This window comes from Danio aesculapii, chromosome 14, assembly GCF_903798145.1.
Source record: "Danio aesculapii chromosome 14, fDanAes4.1, whole genome shotgun sequence".
Classification (NCBI taxonomy): Eukaryota; Metazoa; Chordata; class Actinopteri; order Cypriniformes; family Danionidae; genus Danio; species Danio aesculapii.
In genome coordinates, this window is record NC_079448.1 from 14,900,559 (window position 1) to 14,915,296 (window position 14,738).

The window sequence follows — 14,738 nt, forward strand, 5'->3', positions numbered from 1 at the left end:
GGCGGTTCATTCAGCTGTGGCGACCTCAGATTAATAAAGGGACTAAGCCGAAAAGAAAATGAATGAAAGAATAATCTATTTTAAAATCTAGAATGTCAGAGAGACTTCAGGGTGGAATTGTTTGGTGCATCCAAAATCGCATGCTGTTTGAGTAGATACTACATTATATTAGACTTTACTTTATGACAGTTAGAAAAGTATGTTCTATATAATATGAAAATATATGAATGGATTAATACATTCTCGGGGTGACATGGTGGCTCAGTGGTTACATTGTCGCCTTGCAACAAGAAGGTCGCTGGTTCGAGACCCGGCTGAGCCAGTTGGCCTTTCTGTGTGGGATTTGCATGTTCTCCTTGTGTACATGCGGTATAAAGTAGGTGAATTGAATAAACTAAAATGGCCATATGTGTGTAAATGAGTGTGTATGGTTGTTTCCCAGTATACTGGGTTGCAACTGGAAGGGCATCCGCTGTGTAAAACATATGCTGGATGAGTTGGCGTTTCATTCCGCTGTAGTGAACTCTGATGAATAAAAGGGAGTAAGCCAAAGGAAAATGAATGAATAATACATTCTCAATGTTTTCATTTTCATTTGACCTACCCATGTCAGTTGCGTCACTTCAATTCAATTCTCAAATTATATCCTGTGGTCTCATGGGACAGTAAAGTTAGACTGAATACTATAAGTTTTGAAATTGACAGAAATTTTGATGTAAATGTCATCAATATGAGAGTTTATACATGTTTATGCCAACTATTATTATGTGTAATTTGATCAGTTATGCCATTTTAAAGGCAAAGGTGACATTGTTTGAGGTGACAGCAACTTGACATAATCAAATATATCATAAACTTTTTCTTTTTTATGACAACTTGACATTATCAAGAAACATAACTTGTATTAAATCAGAATATTTTGTTGCATTATTAAAATTCTATATTCATAAATGTAAATTTTTCAAAATTCCCCCAAGACTAGAGGTGTTTAAAGAAAAATTTGGGATATATTTGACATTAAGACATTAAGAGAGATGAAAAGCCAAAAAGCAAGAAATTTATATTCATCATTAGTGGATTGTGGTTTTATATTTTCAGAACTTCAACTCCCCAGCTACGTATTTTTCTTTATCATTTATTTTTTGTTATTTTTTTGCAATTTTATTTGTTTATATGTGTTGTATTATCATTATTAATGAGGATGGAAAAATTGTGAATGTATGTAAATTGATTGTTATTTCAGTCTTTTGTGTAATTCTTAAAAGTATTAATGCCTTTCTGTTACTGTTCAAGCATTGTTAATAAAAAAAGAATAAATAAATAAAAAACACTTGTTAAAAAAATTCATTTTTATGAGGTCATGAGGTCAAATTGAATTTGTTATTAAAATTTCATTAAATATTAATAACACTTATGCAATATTTGACAGAGTATTGACACCTTTACTGAGACATTTTAATGACATAATGCTTACAATCTCATTGATATTCATGACATGTCATGTCATGATTATAAGGTGTCACCCTTCAAGTAAAGTGTCGCCCAATTTTTTTAAAGTTAAGTCAAGGATCTGTATTAAATGCAACAGGTTTACTCTTAACTAACAGCTTTTTACTGTATAGCAACCGTCTAATACAGTGTATTTCAACCACATTCCTGGAGGACCACCAACACTGCATGTTTTGGATGTCTCCTTTGTCTGTCACATCCATTACAGGTCTATCAGTCTCCGCTAATGAGCTGAGGATCTGAATCAGATGCGTTTGGTTAAGGAGACATAGAAAATGTGCAGAACTGGTGGTCCTCCAGGAACATGGTTGAGAAACACTGGTCTAATAGAGCAACTAAAACACACTAACCTATGACAGCATCTGAACCACATATTAAAAACTATTCAACACCACGAGAACTAGCTTCCTGATTGATTTTTATGAAACCATTTAGATTACCTTTAGTTTCGTTTAGAACATGTAAAAATATAGTTATGTTTTCAATTATAATATGCTTCATTTAATTCATCACAGTTGCTTTTACATATTGTTACGTAGACAAACATATCTCTTTGAGCACAAACGGAGGCCTTTAAAAATGACAACATTGACAGTTTTCAAAAAACAGATTTTTTTTGCATACAATGATCATTGGTTACCCTGTCATAAATAGAACATATGAATAAAACAAAACACCAGTTGACTCTATATTAATAGGCACAAACAAAGCAATGCAAAACAAACAAAAAAAATGCTTCTCTTATTGTTAGTAAGATATGAGAAAACACAGCTGATAATTATCAAGCTTCACCATTCTTCAACACGGTGTTCTAAACACAGTATAGCAAGTAGGCGTCACTACTAGATTAATTCATTTAATCTTAAAATGGCCCATCCAATTAATGGAAATGTCTTGTTAATTTTAACTGTGCATTAGACCTTTTCACAGCTTCGTAAGACTTGAGACAGTAAAAGAGGAGGCCAGAGGAATGCCGCAGCAGAGGAAAGCACAAAAAAAAAATCATTTGATTTATGAGAGCAGTACTTAAGACACAGAGGAGAAGATGTTATGCACCACAGCTTCCAGCCTAGAAGCTAAAGTAATTTCCTCAACGGCAGGTACACGCTCAAGTGAACAAAGCTACAATCAAATTGCTTCAGTGAACAGCCTAAAAACTTGTTTAATGTCATACTTATGCGTATTCTTCGGGTTTAACGTGACACCCAAGTACTTTAGTCGGTGGATATTGAAGCAGGTGTCTGTCATGTGGCCCAGAGGGTTTCAGAGTTTCTATCTGCTCATATCCGTGCCGTCTGTAATATAAGCCTTGTCTACACTACACTCATCCGAGGAAACCCTGCTGCTCCTGCGAGACCTCCATGATGTATGTTTTGTCATTTCTTCAGTCAATCAGGGATCAAAAGCTGAATTTGAGTGATGAATCTGCTGCCATATAAACATCCTTAAACACCCACATGAGTAATAAATACTCTTATCTGCTGATGACTCAAGTTCTGGGAGTTCTGTTGAAATCTAATTCAAGCCTAGTTTTGAGAGCACAGAGGCATGCTATTTATTATTCATTGAAGATAAACGCTTTGTCAAAAAGATTTTGTCATCTTGGTTTGTATTTGCATTTTGCTTGTTTCGGGCAACCCAGGCTCATTGAATACTGCAATATATATATTTTGTTTACTTGGAGGTTTTGTCATATTTATAGTCCATAAATTCTTAAAAATTCAGAAATCAAAAAGCATTTTCTAAACAAGAAAAAAAAATTCATTCATTTTATTTTCAGCTTAGTCCCTTTACCAATCCAGGGTCACCACAGCAGAATGAATCGCCAACTTTTCCAGCACACATTTTACACAGCGCATGCCCTTCCAGCCGCAACCTATCTCTGGTAAACATCCATACACATTCATTCACTACGGACAATATATCCTTTCCAATGTCTTTGGACTGTGGGGGAAACTGAAGCACACCCACGTGAACGCAGGGAGAACATGCAAACTCCACACAGAAACGCCAACTGACCCAGCCGAGGCTCAAACCAGCGACCTTCTTGCTGTGAGGCTATAGCACTACCTATTGCGCAACTGCATCGCCTTTTTGCTTATTGATTTATTAATTGATTTAATAATTGAAATAAGACCTCAAAGAATATATATATAGCCTACAAGCCTACAATTTTGCTCTGGTATATGTTTGGTTGCACGTTTCAAATAAAAAATCCACTAGAGGGCGCTATCAGCATTTTTGCTTTAAGTACATTTTGTTATACGTGTCAGTACATGTTCGACCATCACCCAGAGGTCGACGAAACTATACCCTTCCATAAACCCAACCAATAATGTTTTCAAAAGCAAATGTAAGGGAAATTCCATTGTAGCCACATAGTTTTCCCTTGATTTTACATTTTTTCTCTCTTTCATGGAACCATGCTTACTGGACTCAAACATGAGTGCTGCAAATCACAAGTACAATAACATACAAAGTGAACTACTAAGTAAACTTGACATGCTAGAAAAGTTGTTCATATGGAGATAGACAGTTTGCGAATCATATCCATCAAGTAGTTTTTGTTGTATTTATTTGGTGTTTCCCAAACAACTGCACAAAAATTATCTATTTAATAGTTGATAATATCTCCCTGTAATTATTATTAATATTCAACATAGGCTCATTCTGATAACGTAGCCCAATATACGTTTCTTGAGACTGCGAATTATGTAGCTAGAGCTACGTTTCATTTTTTAATTAAACGCTACGGGGGGGTGTGACGCTATTCCTTTTCACGCTTACCAGCTGACCGCTTACCTCCGTATGGACAGCTTTCCTGCTGTAACCAGTTTGTCCGGTTAGCTTGCCATGTACGTCGGCGGACTTGAAACGCAGAGAGGAGTTGATCGCGACAACGGGGTTTGAGTCCAGTGAAGAACAGAAAAAAATTTTATAAACAAGTAAACAACAGGGTGAGAATGTGGTAAAAATCAGACGAGGGCTTTTCTTTTTCTGGATTGCTTTTGAAAATTTTTGGTTGGGTTTAGGGAAGTGGGTGGGCGGGTCAATCAATAAAATTGGTTGGGTTTAAGGAAGGAGGAGTGTGGGTCAGTCGATCAGTCAGTCAGTCAGTCAGTCAGTCAGTCAGTCATTCAGTCAGTTAAACAGTCAGTCGACAACGGCCTCTGGTGTGTTTACAGCAGGCGCGAATGGCACTTACGAGAGAATTTACACATACACAGCGGCCTCTCATGGATTCGCGAAAACAAAAACTGGTAAAAACGTACCCCTTGGGACGTATTATACGGTCTCCAGAAATGTATACAGAGGTACGTTTTCAGAATGAGCCTGGATTTTTCATATAAATAGAAACAAAATCTGCTGGTGTCCTACTGCCCTGTAGCGTTAGAATTGTAGAAACTGCAGTCAAGCATATGTTGAAGTATGTTTTTGTGGTTTGACAGAAATGTTGGCTGAGGCATGTTTTTCCAATGAGCTGGGGTTGGTTTCAGGTCTAATTCCCCCAGATGTTGGAAAACAATGAACTGGTTTAAACTCAGACATTCACAGAGAACCTGAAGGTTGAGGCAAGACATTTACAAATCTAGTTCAATGTAATGAGATTTGTAGAGGTATGTGCATGTCCTGGTTCTTGTGATGGAGTTTTGTGAAAAAGATCAGCAGGGGGTTGATGAAGGTCAAAGAGAACAACAGTCTGACAGAAATTAGTACTCACTTCTTGGCTGTTAATTCAAAAGCCGCATGAAATCAAAATTGTTGCATTCAAAGTGGGATGTGGGTTTATTCATGCTTAATGAAAACTCCAGTTTTAAACTATAAAGGCGTCCTGTTGCCTGGAATTATGCTAGTGTTTTGTTTGGCAGGTGTGCAATTATATATTTTTTGGTAATAGGACAGTTGAGAACAACATGAAAGGTGGGGTATAAAGAGAGATTAGTAGTATCGGGATAGAACCATGACCCAGGAATCGACATGAGCCCAGCTGCTTTATGTGTCAGTACATTTAACCACAAGGCTATCTGCACTGACTGCTGAACAGGTTTTATTTGGCTCAGAGTGAATATTTAGCAATAGCTGTGCATATTTGCCTGTGTTGCAGTATTTTCATCTGATTTTTCACACCGCCTTTTAGCTTTATTCTGAGCTAAGTATACAGCAATCGTACAGACTGTCATTTAGGATATATTCTGAATTCCACACATGATCTCATTAAATCCTCTTTTATTAAGAAACATAAATCAGCTAGTAAAAGTGTATTCAACTGTGAATGTAAAATTATAATATTAAAAACACAAAATAAATTTTTTTTCTCCAGTTTTATGGTTTAATTTGGCACATGGCACAATCAGCATGTATACATCTGGTATACATAAATAAATATTAAATATATTTATACATAAATATACATATAGAGCTATTAAAAAGACACTTGTTGTTGCCTCAGATTATGATGTCAAGGATAAAACTTGTACAGACAGCTGCTCTGCCCTCTGAATATTGGTACTTTCAGCCTAATAGTTGATAATAACGGTCCTTAACACTTTCTAGTCAATGGGAACAAAATCTTCTTAAAAGCCCTATACATATATGTATGTATGCCCATATTTATATATATTTAAAGAAACACAGGTCTACACTGAAGTCAGGTTATTCAGTGTGAAGAGGCCACTGTCTCCAGTCAAGAGGAACGCTTACAAAGTCAATGAAATCATGTCAGTTAGTTCAGTTCAATCTTAAGCTATCGTTTTCTCTTGCATGTAAAATAATAGATTTATTTTGTAATTCTTAAGCAAAATTAGACATATGTAACTTTTTAAAAAATAACAAAAAGTTCTATTTCGCAAAGACATGACAATAGACGCAATTGAAACACTACTTGTAGTGAACAAAATCAACGCAGTGGTAAAGAAGCCCCACCCCACCCCATCACACAGATATTAAAAGAAAAATCATGGCAAAGGCAATCAAACACACACACACCCGCACACACACGCACACGCACACTCACACACACACACGCTCACTCTCTCAAATATTCCCTGTCATACCCAGAATCGCTCACATACACACATACACGCACCAGTCAAACAGTGCTCTGAGCACAAGTGTGCATTTCATGGGAATTGACGCAGGAGTCAATAGATAATTTTGTTGAAAAAGATGCACTTTGCTTTAAACAAAACAATTACAGTAATGTCAAAAGTCTCTATCTCCAGTCTTCATGGAACAAAAAGATTTTCGAACAAAAGATTTTCAGTGAAACCAAGAAAAAAAAAAAAGTAAAAAAACTGAGGTGAGGTTATGCAGCTGGAAAATGAGTCGGAGTTACCATTTCAGTCCACCAGTTTTTAAATTTGTCGTCTGCCTAAGCTTCCTGGAATCCAACCACTCAAGTCAAATCACTATGTTCCACACAACATCATCTCAGGGAAAGATCGTCAAATTAAGAGAAAAACAACAACAACAACAGCTCTTTATAAGGCAATGAAAAGAAATCGGAAAAAGCAAAGCAAACATTTTATGCAGATGTCACCTTAGAGGCCACTGTTTTGAAATGTGTTTCCCACAAAAGACTGTGATGGGAAATAAAATGCACTTCCTTGTTTTTTTTCTTCTATTATTTATTCAAAAAAAGGTGATCGCCCCATTCGCCTGATTCTGCTTAAAAAGGCATTTTTTTGTTCCTTTTAAAATGATGATTAGAAAAAATACTGCTTGAAATGCTCATTCCTTTTTTGAAGGAAAGAGAACAGTTCTGTTTTGGCAGGTTTGCACAACTTGACATCTGGAAAGAACTCGTCACTGCTTTTTGCAAATGTTTATTCAAATTATTTTGTTTCCATCATCGTCCTGAACTCACTCCTCTTGCTGTAATGTTTTCATTAAAACCAACGACTTGTCCCCTTCCTCCCTTTGCCTGATCGCCATAAAGCTATACGCGCGTGGTGGAGTGGGAATGTGGCAGGCCAGTGGAGTTGAAACCGGCTGTGAAGGTGTTGTATGGATGTAGGTTCGGCATGCCCACTAGTGAATTAGGGATCATCGTTATGGTGTTTGGCGTCATGAGTGGGATATCATCGGGTGAGCGCCTCAGAGTCAGCGCGTAGTCGGGAAGTGAAGCGAGTCTCAGTGGGTCTCCCGTTGGCCCAGCGTCACACTCGTGATGTGTCTGGTTCACCTGCAGGGACATGATCTCATCTTCAGGGGCATGGCGGTTGACATCATTGGTGGTAGTGGCTCGTTGTGGGCTGGGTTGTGGGTGCTGTTCTTGTCGCCGCTTATCCTTGCGGTAGTACAGAGCAGCAAATGCAAGAACATTGAGGAACAGCAGCGAAGCTCCAACGGCGATGGTTACGCTCAGTTCAGTGGAGTAATCTCTGGGATTCTCCACCACAAGAGGTCCTGGTTCCTCTTCTCCATTCCATTGTTCCTTTCCACTCTCACTATTATATGCTGGAGACATTGGAGGCCGCTTGGTGTTGAATGGCCAGACTTTGCCATTGGGACGCTTGGTAGACAGGGAATTTTGAGTCGTCTCGAGTGGTGGGACTTTAGTTGTAGTAGAGGTGTAGTGGAACATATCGTGGAGGTTGTACAGATGAGGGACCAGGTGCTTCCAGAATGCCACTTTAGTAGCACGGTAGTGATCTCGGACTCTTGGTTTTAGGCCGATGTGCAGGTACAGCTGATCTTGAGGATTGTATTTAGACCAGGCCACCTCTTCAAAACGATTGGCCTTGGTATGAATAAACTTGGTATCCTGAGGCACTGGTTTGTTGGGATCCCTGCAAAACAAACAGAAAATTAATTAACAAAAACAAAATTGATACATTTTTATTATTTAAATTGTAATTGCTAGAGTTCAAGGCATAGATTCAAGGTAGATTCAAACTTTTCAAATCAATTAAAAAGTAAATTTAATATTAAAACAGACAGTAATTCATAGAACTTTGAAATTAAATGAGTTTAGCAAAATACAGCATTTCTTAGAGGTTTGGAATAATACAGGTTTAATGAAAGTTGCTGGTACATTCCATTAAATTCTCCATTGAGGTGTTATCCAAAATCATTTAACCCCCAGGCACTCTAAAGCAGAGGTATTGGAGGTAGAGAACCACTATCTTGCAGTGTTTAGCTTTAAACCTAATGAAGCAGCAAATCAAACTTTTCAGGGACATTTGAAAATACACAGGCAGATGTGCTGAGGAAGGTTTGAAATAAACAGTGGGTCCTAAGGAGCTGCTCTAAGACAAGGGGGTCTAGTTGTATTTCATACAGGACCATTATTCAGCAGAGTTTTACACCAATATAAACTCATTCCACTAGGATTAATTTTGCTTTCAGACACATGATGACAAGAATCCCTGTCTCAATTTCAAAATACATTTGATTTTGACAGATTTTGGGAGTGACTAATTGTATATACACTTCAGTTGTCATATTTGCAACACAATCTCATCCACTTGAATAGAAAATATATTCATATTAATTTGTTTTAATAAATACGGATATTTTAAAAACATTTAAATCACATCTGTAAATTCAGCAAAAAAATCTGGTATAAACCGCTCATTAAACCTTCTTCCTTATGCTCAAATTGCATTAAAAAAAGCTTGTATTTTTGGACCAGCCAACATGCATTTGCAGTCCTAAGCACTTACAACACATGGGCTGTTTCTATGGCAACTGTAGCTGCAGTGACACAGTGACTAGACTTGGTGACCAATTGCTTACTGGCCCTTTCATTAAGATGGTGAGACTTGTTTTGCTATATTGTGCATTATGATTTTAACCATTTAGAAATAACGAGTGTGCTCCCTTTTTGTATTGCATACACCACAATCACACTGATTACTAACACTACTTTGTGATATCATAGCATATTGTGTTTAAGTTACCCCCACACCATACAATTCTACTTTATGATATGATATGATATGATATGATATGATATGATATGATATGATATGATATGATATGATATGATATGATGTTCCTCATTTTGCTTTGGAGTTTTGCTCGAAATATACATTTAAATTCACCTAATGTTCAAACAAGTTCAAACAATTCACTTGATTAATAATTTCTAAGCTCATTTGCGAGAGCCTACTCTTCTCTGATTGGTCAGAAGTCCCAATCTGTTGTGATTCTTCATGCAGTCGCAAAAGTCCATTATTTCAGCAAATGTAAACACAGACAGTAACAGTTGCTTTGCTTTTACTATATCAATTTGATTCCAAGAACAAGTTGATTAACCTGAACCTCCATTGCAAGACATGAGTAAGATGAATGTTTTTATGTGTGAAAGGTTCTTATCATATGTGTGTCTGAGCATTCAGTAGCATAAACAGTATCTACTTAGCATATGCAAGTGCAAGTGCACAAGGGGTATGTATGTACAAACACCTACGACCCATCATAAACACATAACTAAACTACTGCACAGTTTCACAGCTTGGCAGGTCTGATATTGGAAAGCATTGCGTGCTGTCATAAATAATAAAAAAGCAGTGTCTTCTTATAGGATAAGAAAACTCAGTCAGTGAATAATAACAAGACACTGATGCATCAACACTTCACTTGCAGTGCTACGTTACCAATTTTGATCCCGCGACAATGAATATTTTAAACCTGGAATATGAATTTAGCAGACTCTAAATTATCCAGTTTCCCCCCTAAAGCTAACAAATGGTAATGTTGTCTTAACTGATGTCAACCTAGGGTCATATATACTTGCAAAATAAAAGACAGTTTTGCAAACAAAAAATTAATTATTAAGCAAAAATAAATAAATAAATGCAAATCTCCAAAAATTGCAAAGCGAAAATTCATTTTTTAGAAATAAAAATTAATTTTGCTCACAAAAATAAAGAACTGCAAAAAGGAAAATTGAGCTTTGAGAAATAAAAATGAAACTTGCAAACAAAAAAAGAACTGCAAATAAAAATAAAGCAGTGCAAAAAAAAAATAAAAAATAAAAAATAAAAAATATTTGCAATTAAAAAAAAAAAATATATATATATATATGTATTGCCTTTACAAAACCCGTCCAGTCAATTGCAATGCCCATTTTGGTTTGCTTTTTAGTCAACCGTGAGTTTGCGATGCTGTTTTCACTTTGCAGTTCACGGCCTGCCGTAAACGGCCAAGTTCCCTTGACTCTGCACCCTTGTCAAATCAGGGCCACATAGTGAAATACGCACAAACCTGAAGAGCAAAGTGAAAACAGCATCGCACACTCACGGTTGAATATATGCAAATATATATATTTTTTTTAGGACAGCTTGATTTTTATTTGCAGATCTTTTTATGTTTGCTAATAATTTTTTTATTTCTCAAAACTTAATTTTCCCTTTGCAGTTCTTTATTTTTGTTAGCAAAAAAAGTTTTTTCGCAAAAATTAATTTTCACTTTGTGAATTTCGCAGATTCGCATTTTTTTTTTGCTTAATACATTATTTATTTGTTTGCAAAACTTTATTTTATTTTGCAAGTATATAATGCCCTAGATTGACCCTATAGTACTGCGGCGTGCACGGCATGCCTGAACCTGCCTCCAATGAAGCAATATATATTATATGTAATATATATGATATATGTGTATCAAAATTGCAAATAGTTTAGTTTTTTTTTTGCACTACTTGTTTTTATTTGCTGTTTTTCATTTTTGTTTGCAAAATTCCTTTTTATTTCACAAAACTTAATTTTCCCTTTATGATTTTTTGGGTGAACTATTCCTTTATGCTGAATGTTTGTTATGCAGTAATAGTTCATTGTATTGTATTGTAATGTATTGTATTGTATTGCATTATGCATTTGTGCAATCTTATATATTTTTCTTTACCAGTGGTGTAAAGAAAGAAATTACAAATACTGAAATTACTGTAATTGAGTAGTTTTTCTCAGAAATTGTAATTTACTTGAGTCCTTACCTTGAGTACATTTTTAGTGGAGTATTGGAACTTTTTCATTCACTACTTGATTTTCTATTGTCAATGGGGATTAAAAAATCAGTCCTGTGATTCCTGTCCAATCAATATGCACATAGAAGGTAAATCGCATCATAATGAACTACCTCAAGACATGGGTGATTTATAATTGCAGCAAACTCTTTGGAAGCATTAAAAGTGCCCAATAAAATGTCCAAAATCTTTACACGCATTGACCCAGAGACTGTTTAGATGCATGTCACTGATAAGAAAAAGACGGATGAATGGACTTAAACACCCAGCAGGCACAAGACGTCAACATGATGTCAGATTGATGTTGTACTCCAACGTTGTGGGGACGTTGCATTTTGTTTGGGAATAAAAATCAGGTTGACATCAGAACCCAACGTCAGGCGGACGTCAATGTCCAATGTCCAACCTAAAATCAATAAAAATTAACATCTAATGATGTTACAGCTTGATGTTGAGTGGACGTTACCAATATGACGTCTATCAGACGTTGGATTTTGGTTGCCAAACCTGATTAATAAATGTGAGTATTTGATGTCAATATGACATTGGTTTAAGATTTTGGCTTGATGTTGGATTTTGGTCATTTTCTAACACAACCTAAAATCAACCAAATATCAACATAATTTGATGTCGTTATTGAACATCAAAATAACATTGTCCTTAGACGCTGGCTAGACATTGAATTTTGGTCACCTGACGTCACAACCGAAATCTAACCTAATATTAATGTCTTATGACATTGTGTGCCTTTTGGGCAATAACTAAATGCACTACAGAATGTTACGTTTACACACTTCCACAAATTACATGTAAACGCATCAGCTTTTTACAGCATAATACTCACTACTTTTATTTACTTTTGAGAGGTCATTTTACTCATAATTTGAGTAACATTTACAACAGATAACATTTTACTCTACTTGCACTACATTTTTAGGCAATAATAGTACTTTAACTTAAGTATTATTTTCAGTACTCTTTCCACCACTGTCTCTTACTAAATGGTGAATCAAAATAATTCACATGGAAAATAGTTGTAAATAATACAAAAGCACTTTAGGTCCACTAGACACTGCACCCATTACAAGGGTTCCACAATTGAGCACTCATGCAATGTGCGCAATGATGCACATTTGAGGCCATGAAACAGAGCAAAGATAGTGATGGAAAATAACAAAAAGCTGAAGTGAAATACAGTCTAAAATAGGGGTGTCTAATCCCAGAGGGCCACTGTGTTCACTCACGTTCCTTTACTCTTGCATATGTTTTTTTATGTGGCAGATGCCCTTCCAGCCACAACCCAGTTCTGAGAATACACTAGCTTGTGAAATGCCAGTGCTGGAAAACAACCAAACACTACGAACAATTACAAAATCACTTTTATAAGGGGGTTGTGTGACAACAGTGTGTGAATATAGCCAGCCTCTAGTGGTAAAAATTACTGTCTAAACCATTTTTTTTATAGTTACACTTTATAAAAACAGTCAAAATACTTTGATTGACATTCTCCCATTGGTGAAGCCCCACCTATTATTGATGATCTCTCCCTCATTAGCATAAACAGTACTGAATGAGAAGCAACCATCCTCCATTAGAGAATCTGCCGATATGGTGACATCACAATTTTGAAAAAAGGGCTGGGAGTACGATCTCATGGGAATTTAAAACAGCAGTAACCAAAATGGTCCAATTTAAAGCCTAAAATCGAATCAAAGCCTAAAAGGGTCAGTTTCAAAAAGTCATAAACAAATATTTGTGTGGTATTTTGAGCTTAAACTTCACATACACACTCCAGGGACACCAGAGACGTATTTTACATCTTGTTAAATGGAGCACAATAGGTCCCCTTTATCTCTAATCCATATTGAACACTACTGAACCAATCTAGGTGTATGAAATTACCAGCCTGATCTCACGAGAAAATGTAAGTATTTTACGTTTTGACAGTTTAGTGGCTAATTCGTACGAATTTGTACGAGTTCAGTCGTACAAAATTGTACGATTTTAAAAAGGAGGCGTGGCACCTAACCGCACCCCTAAACCCAACCGTCATTGGCGGATGAGCAAATCGTACTAAATTGTACAAATTAGATAGTACAAAATCGTACGAATTAGCCACTAAATCAAAAAGTTACGAATTGCCGTGAGATTGTGTTGGAAATTACTAGAATCTTACAGACAAGTGTCTTAGAACTTGGCACACTCCAGAAGACTCACGCTTTCAGTTATAATAGTGCTGAATAAAGGCATCTGTTAAAGAACAACTTCCTATTTTCATTACCATACTTTAAAATATTCAGCGTTAAAAAACATCAGCATGCTTCCTTCCTGTCCACTTTTGAGCAAAACACTTCCTTCATTATGGATCAGTGTAAGCATGCATAAAGACAATCAGCTTGCACCCTTTCCTGGAACAACCCTTGGTTTTTGTGCCAATAAATAAAACAATTCATGTCTATAGACATTCCTCATCATCACTGCGCTAGTATTCATCTTGTTTTCCCGTCTCTTTGTATAAGGTTACCACATATTTCATCCAAATCATCGTTTTCTGTTTCCCCCTTGTGTGGCATTACGCCACAGCTCATGTCTCTAAGCACCTCTGCCTGCTGGGCTTCACGCATCCACGGCTCGTTCTCTGTAAAAAAAGGAGATGGGCCAGAGGCTTTTAAGGTGAAACCCAAATGAATAAATCAACAGCTGAGATGTGCTTCAGGATGCAACTTGTTTTTGATAAAACAACAGCAGTGCATCCATTCCGTTAATTGCTTTGGGAAAGCAGTGCAGATTGCATTAACAGCGAGTGTGCTGATAGAAAGCGGACCATATTAATCTAAACGCTAAAGGGGGGATGCTGGCAAAGGGCCCTCGTGCATGTGTGTGTGTGTTGTATTAGTCTTTAGCCTCCAGGGGTCACTGTTTCTCCAGCTGACATTACAAGCTCACAGAAGGCAAAGCAAGGTTGCATTCAGCCTCCATTGCACTAATGATTTTTCATCTGTTTTAACATATGGCATAAAACATAATCACTCTATTACTTGTTGCCTTGTAGCCTACTGCCACTATACTATCCTGAGTATTATTCACTAAATTCGGTAAAACATATACTCAGACATAATGAAATACTTGCAATATGTTTGTTTTAAAAGAAATATTTCATCAGAGTCAACAGAGAATATTCTTTTTGCTGCCATGTGGTATGTTTACAACAATGTTGTAGACATGATTTAATGAAATGACAATCCATGAACTAGACTGTTAC

The 14,738-nt window shown here is 36.4% G+C and overlaps 1 protein-coding gene across 2 annotated transcripts in view; it reads right to left on the reverse strand.

Moving 5' to 3' along the window:
* Positions 1-6,790: 6,790 nt before the first annotated feature.
* The window catches only part of nlgn3a (neuroligin 3a), a 479,471-nt gene continuing 471,523 nt past the window's right edge, over positions 6,791-14,738 (reverse strand). For both annotated transcript variants that reach the window (XM_056472174.1, XM_056472175.1), the window contains one exon: positions 6,791-8,300. In XM_056472174.1, the coding sequence (XP_056328149.1) occupies positions 7,448-8,300 (853 nt within the window). In that variant the 3' untranslated portion in view covers positions 6,791-7,447. The remainder of the gene's footprint in view (positions 8,301-14,738) is intronic.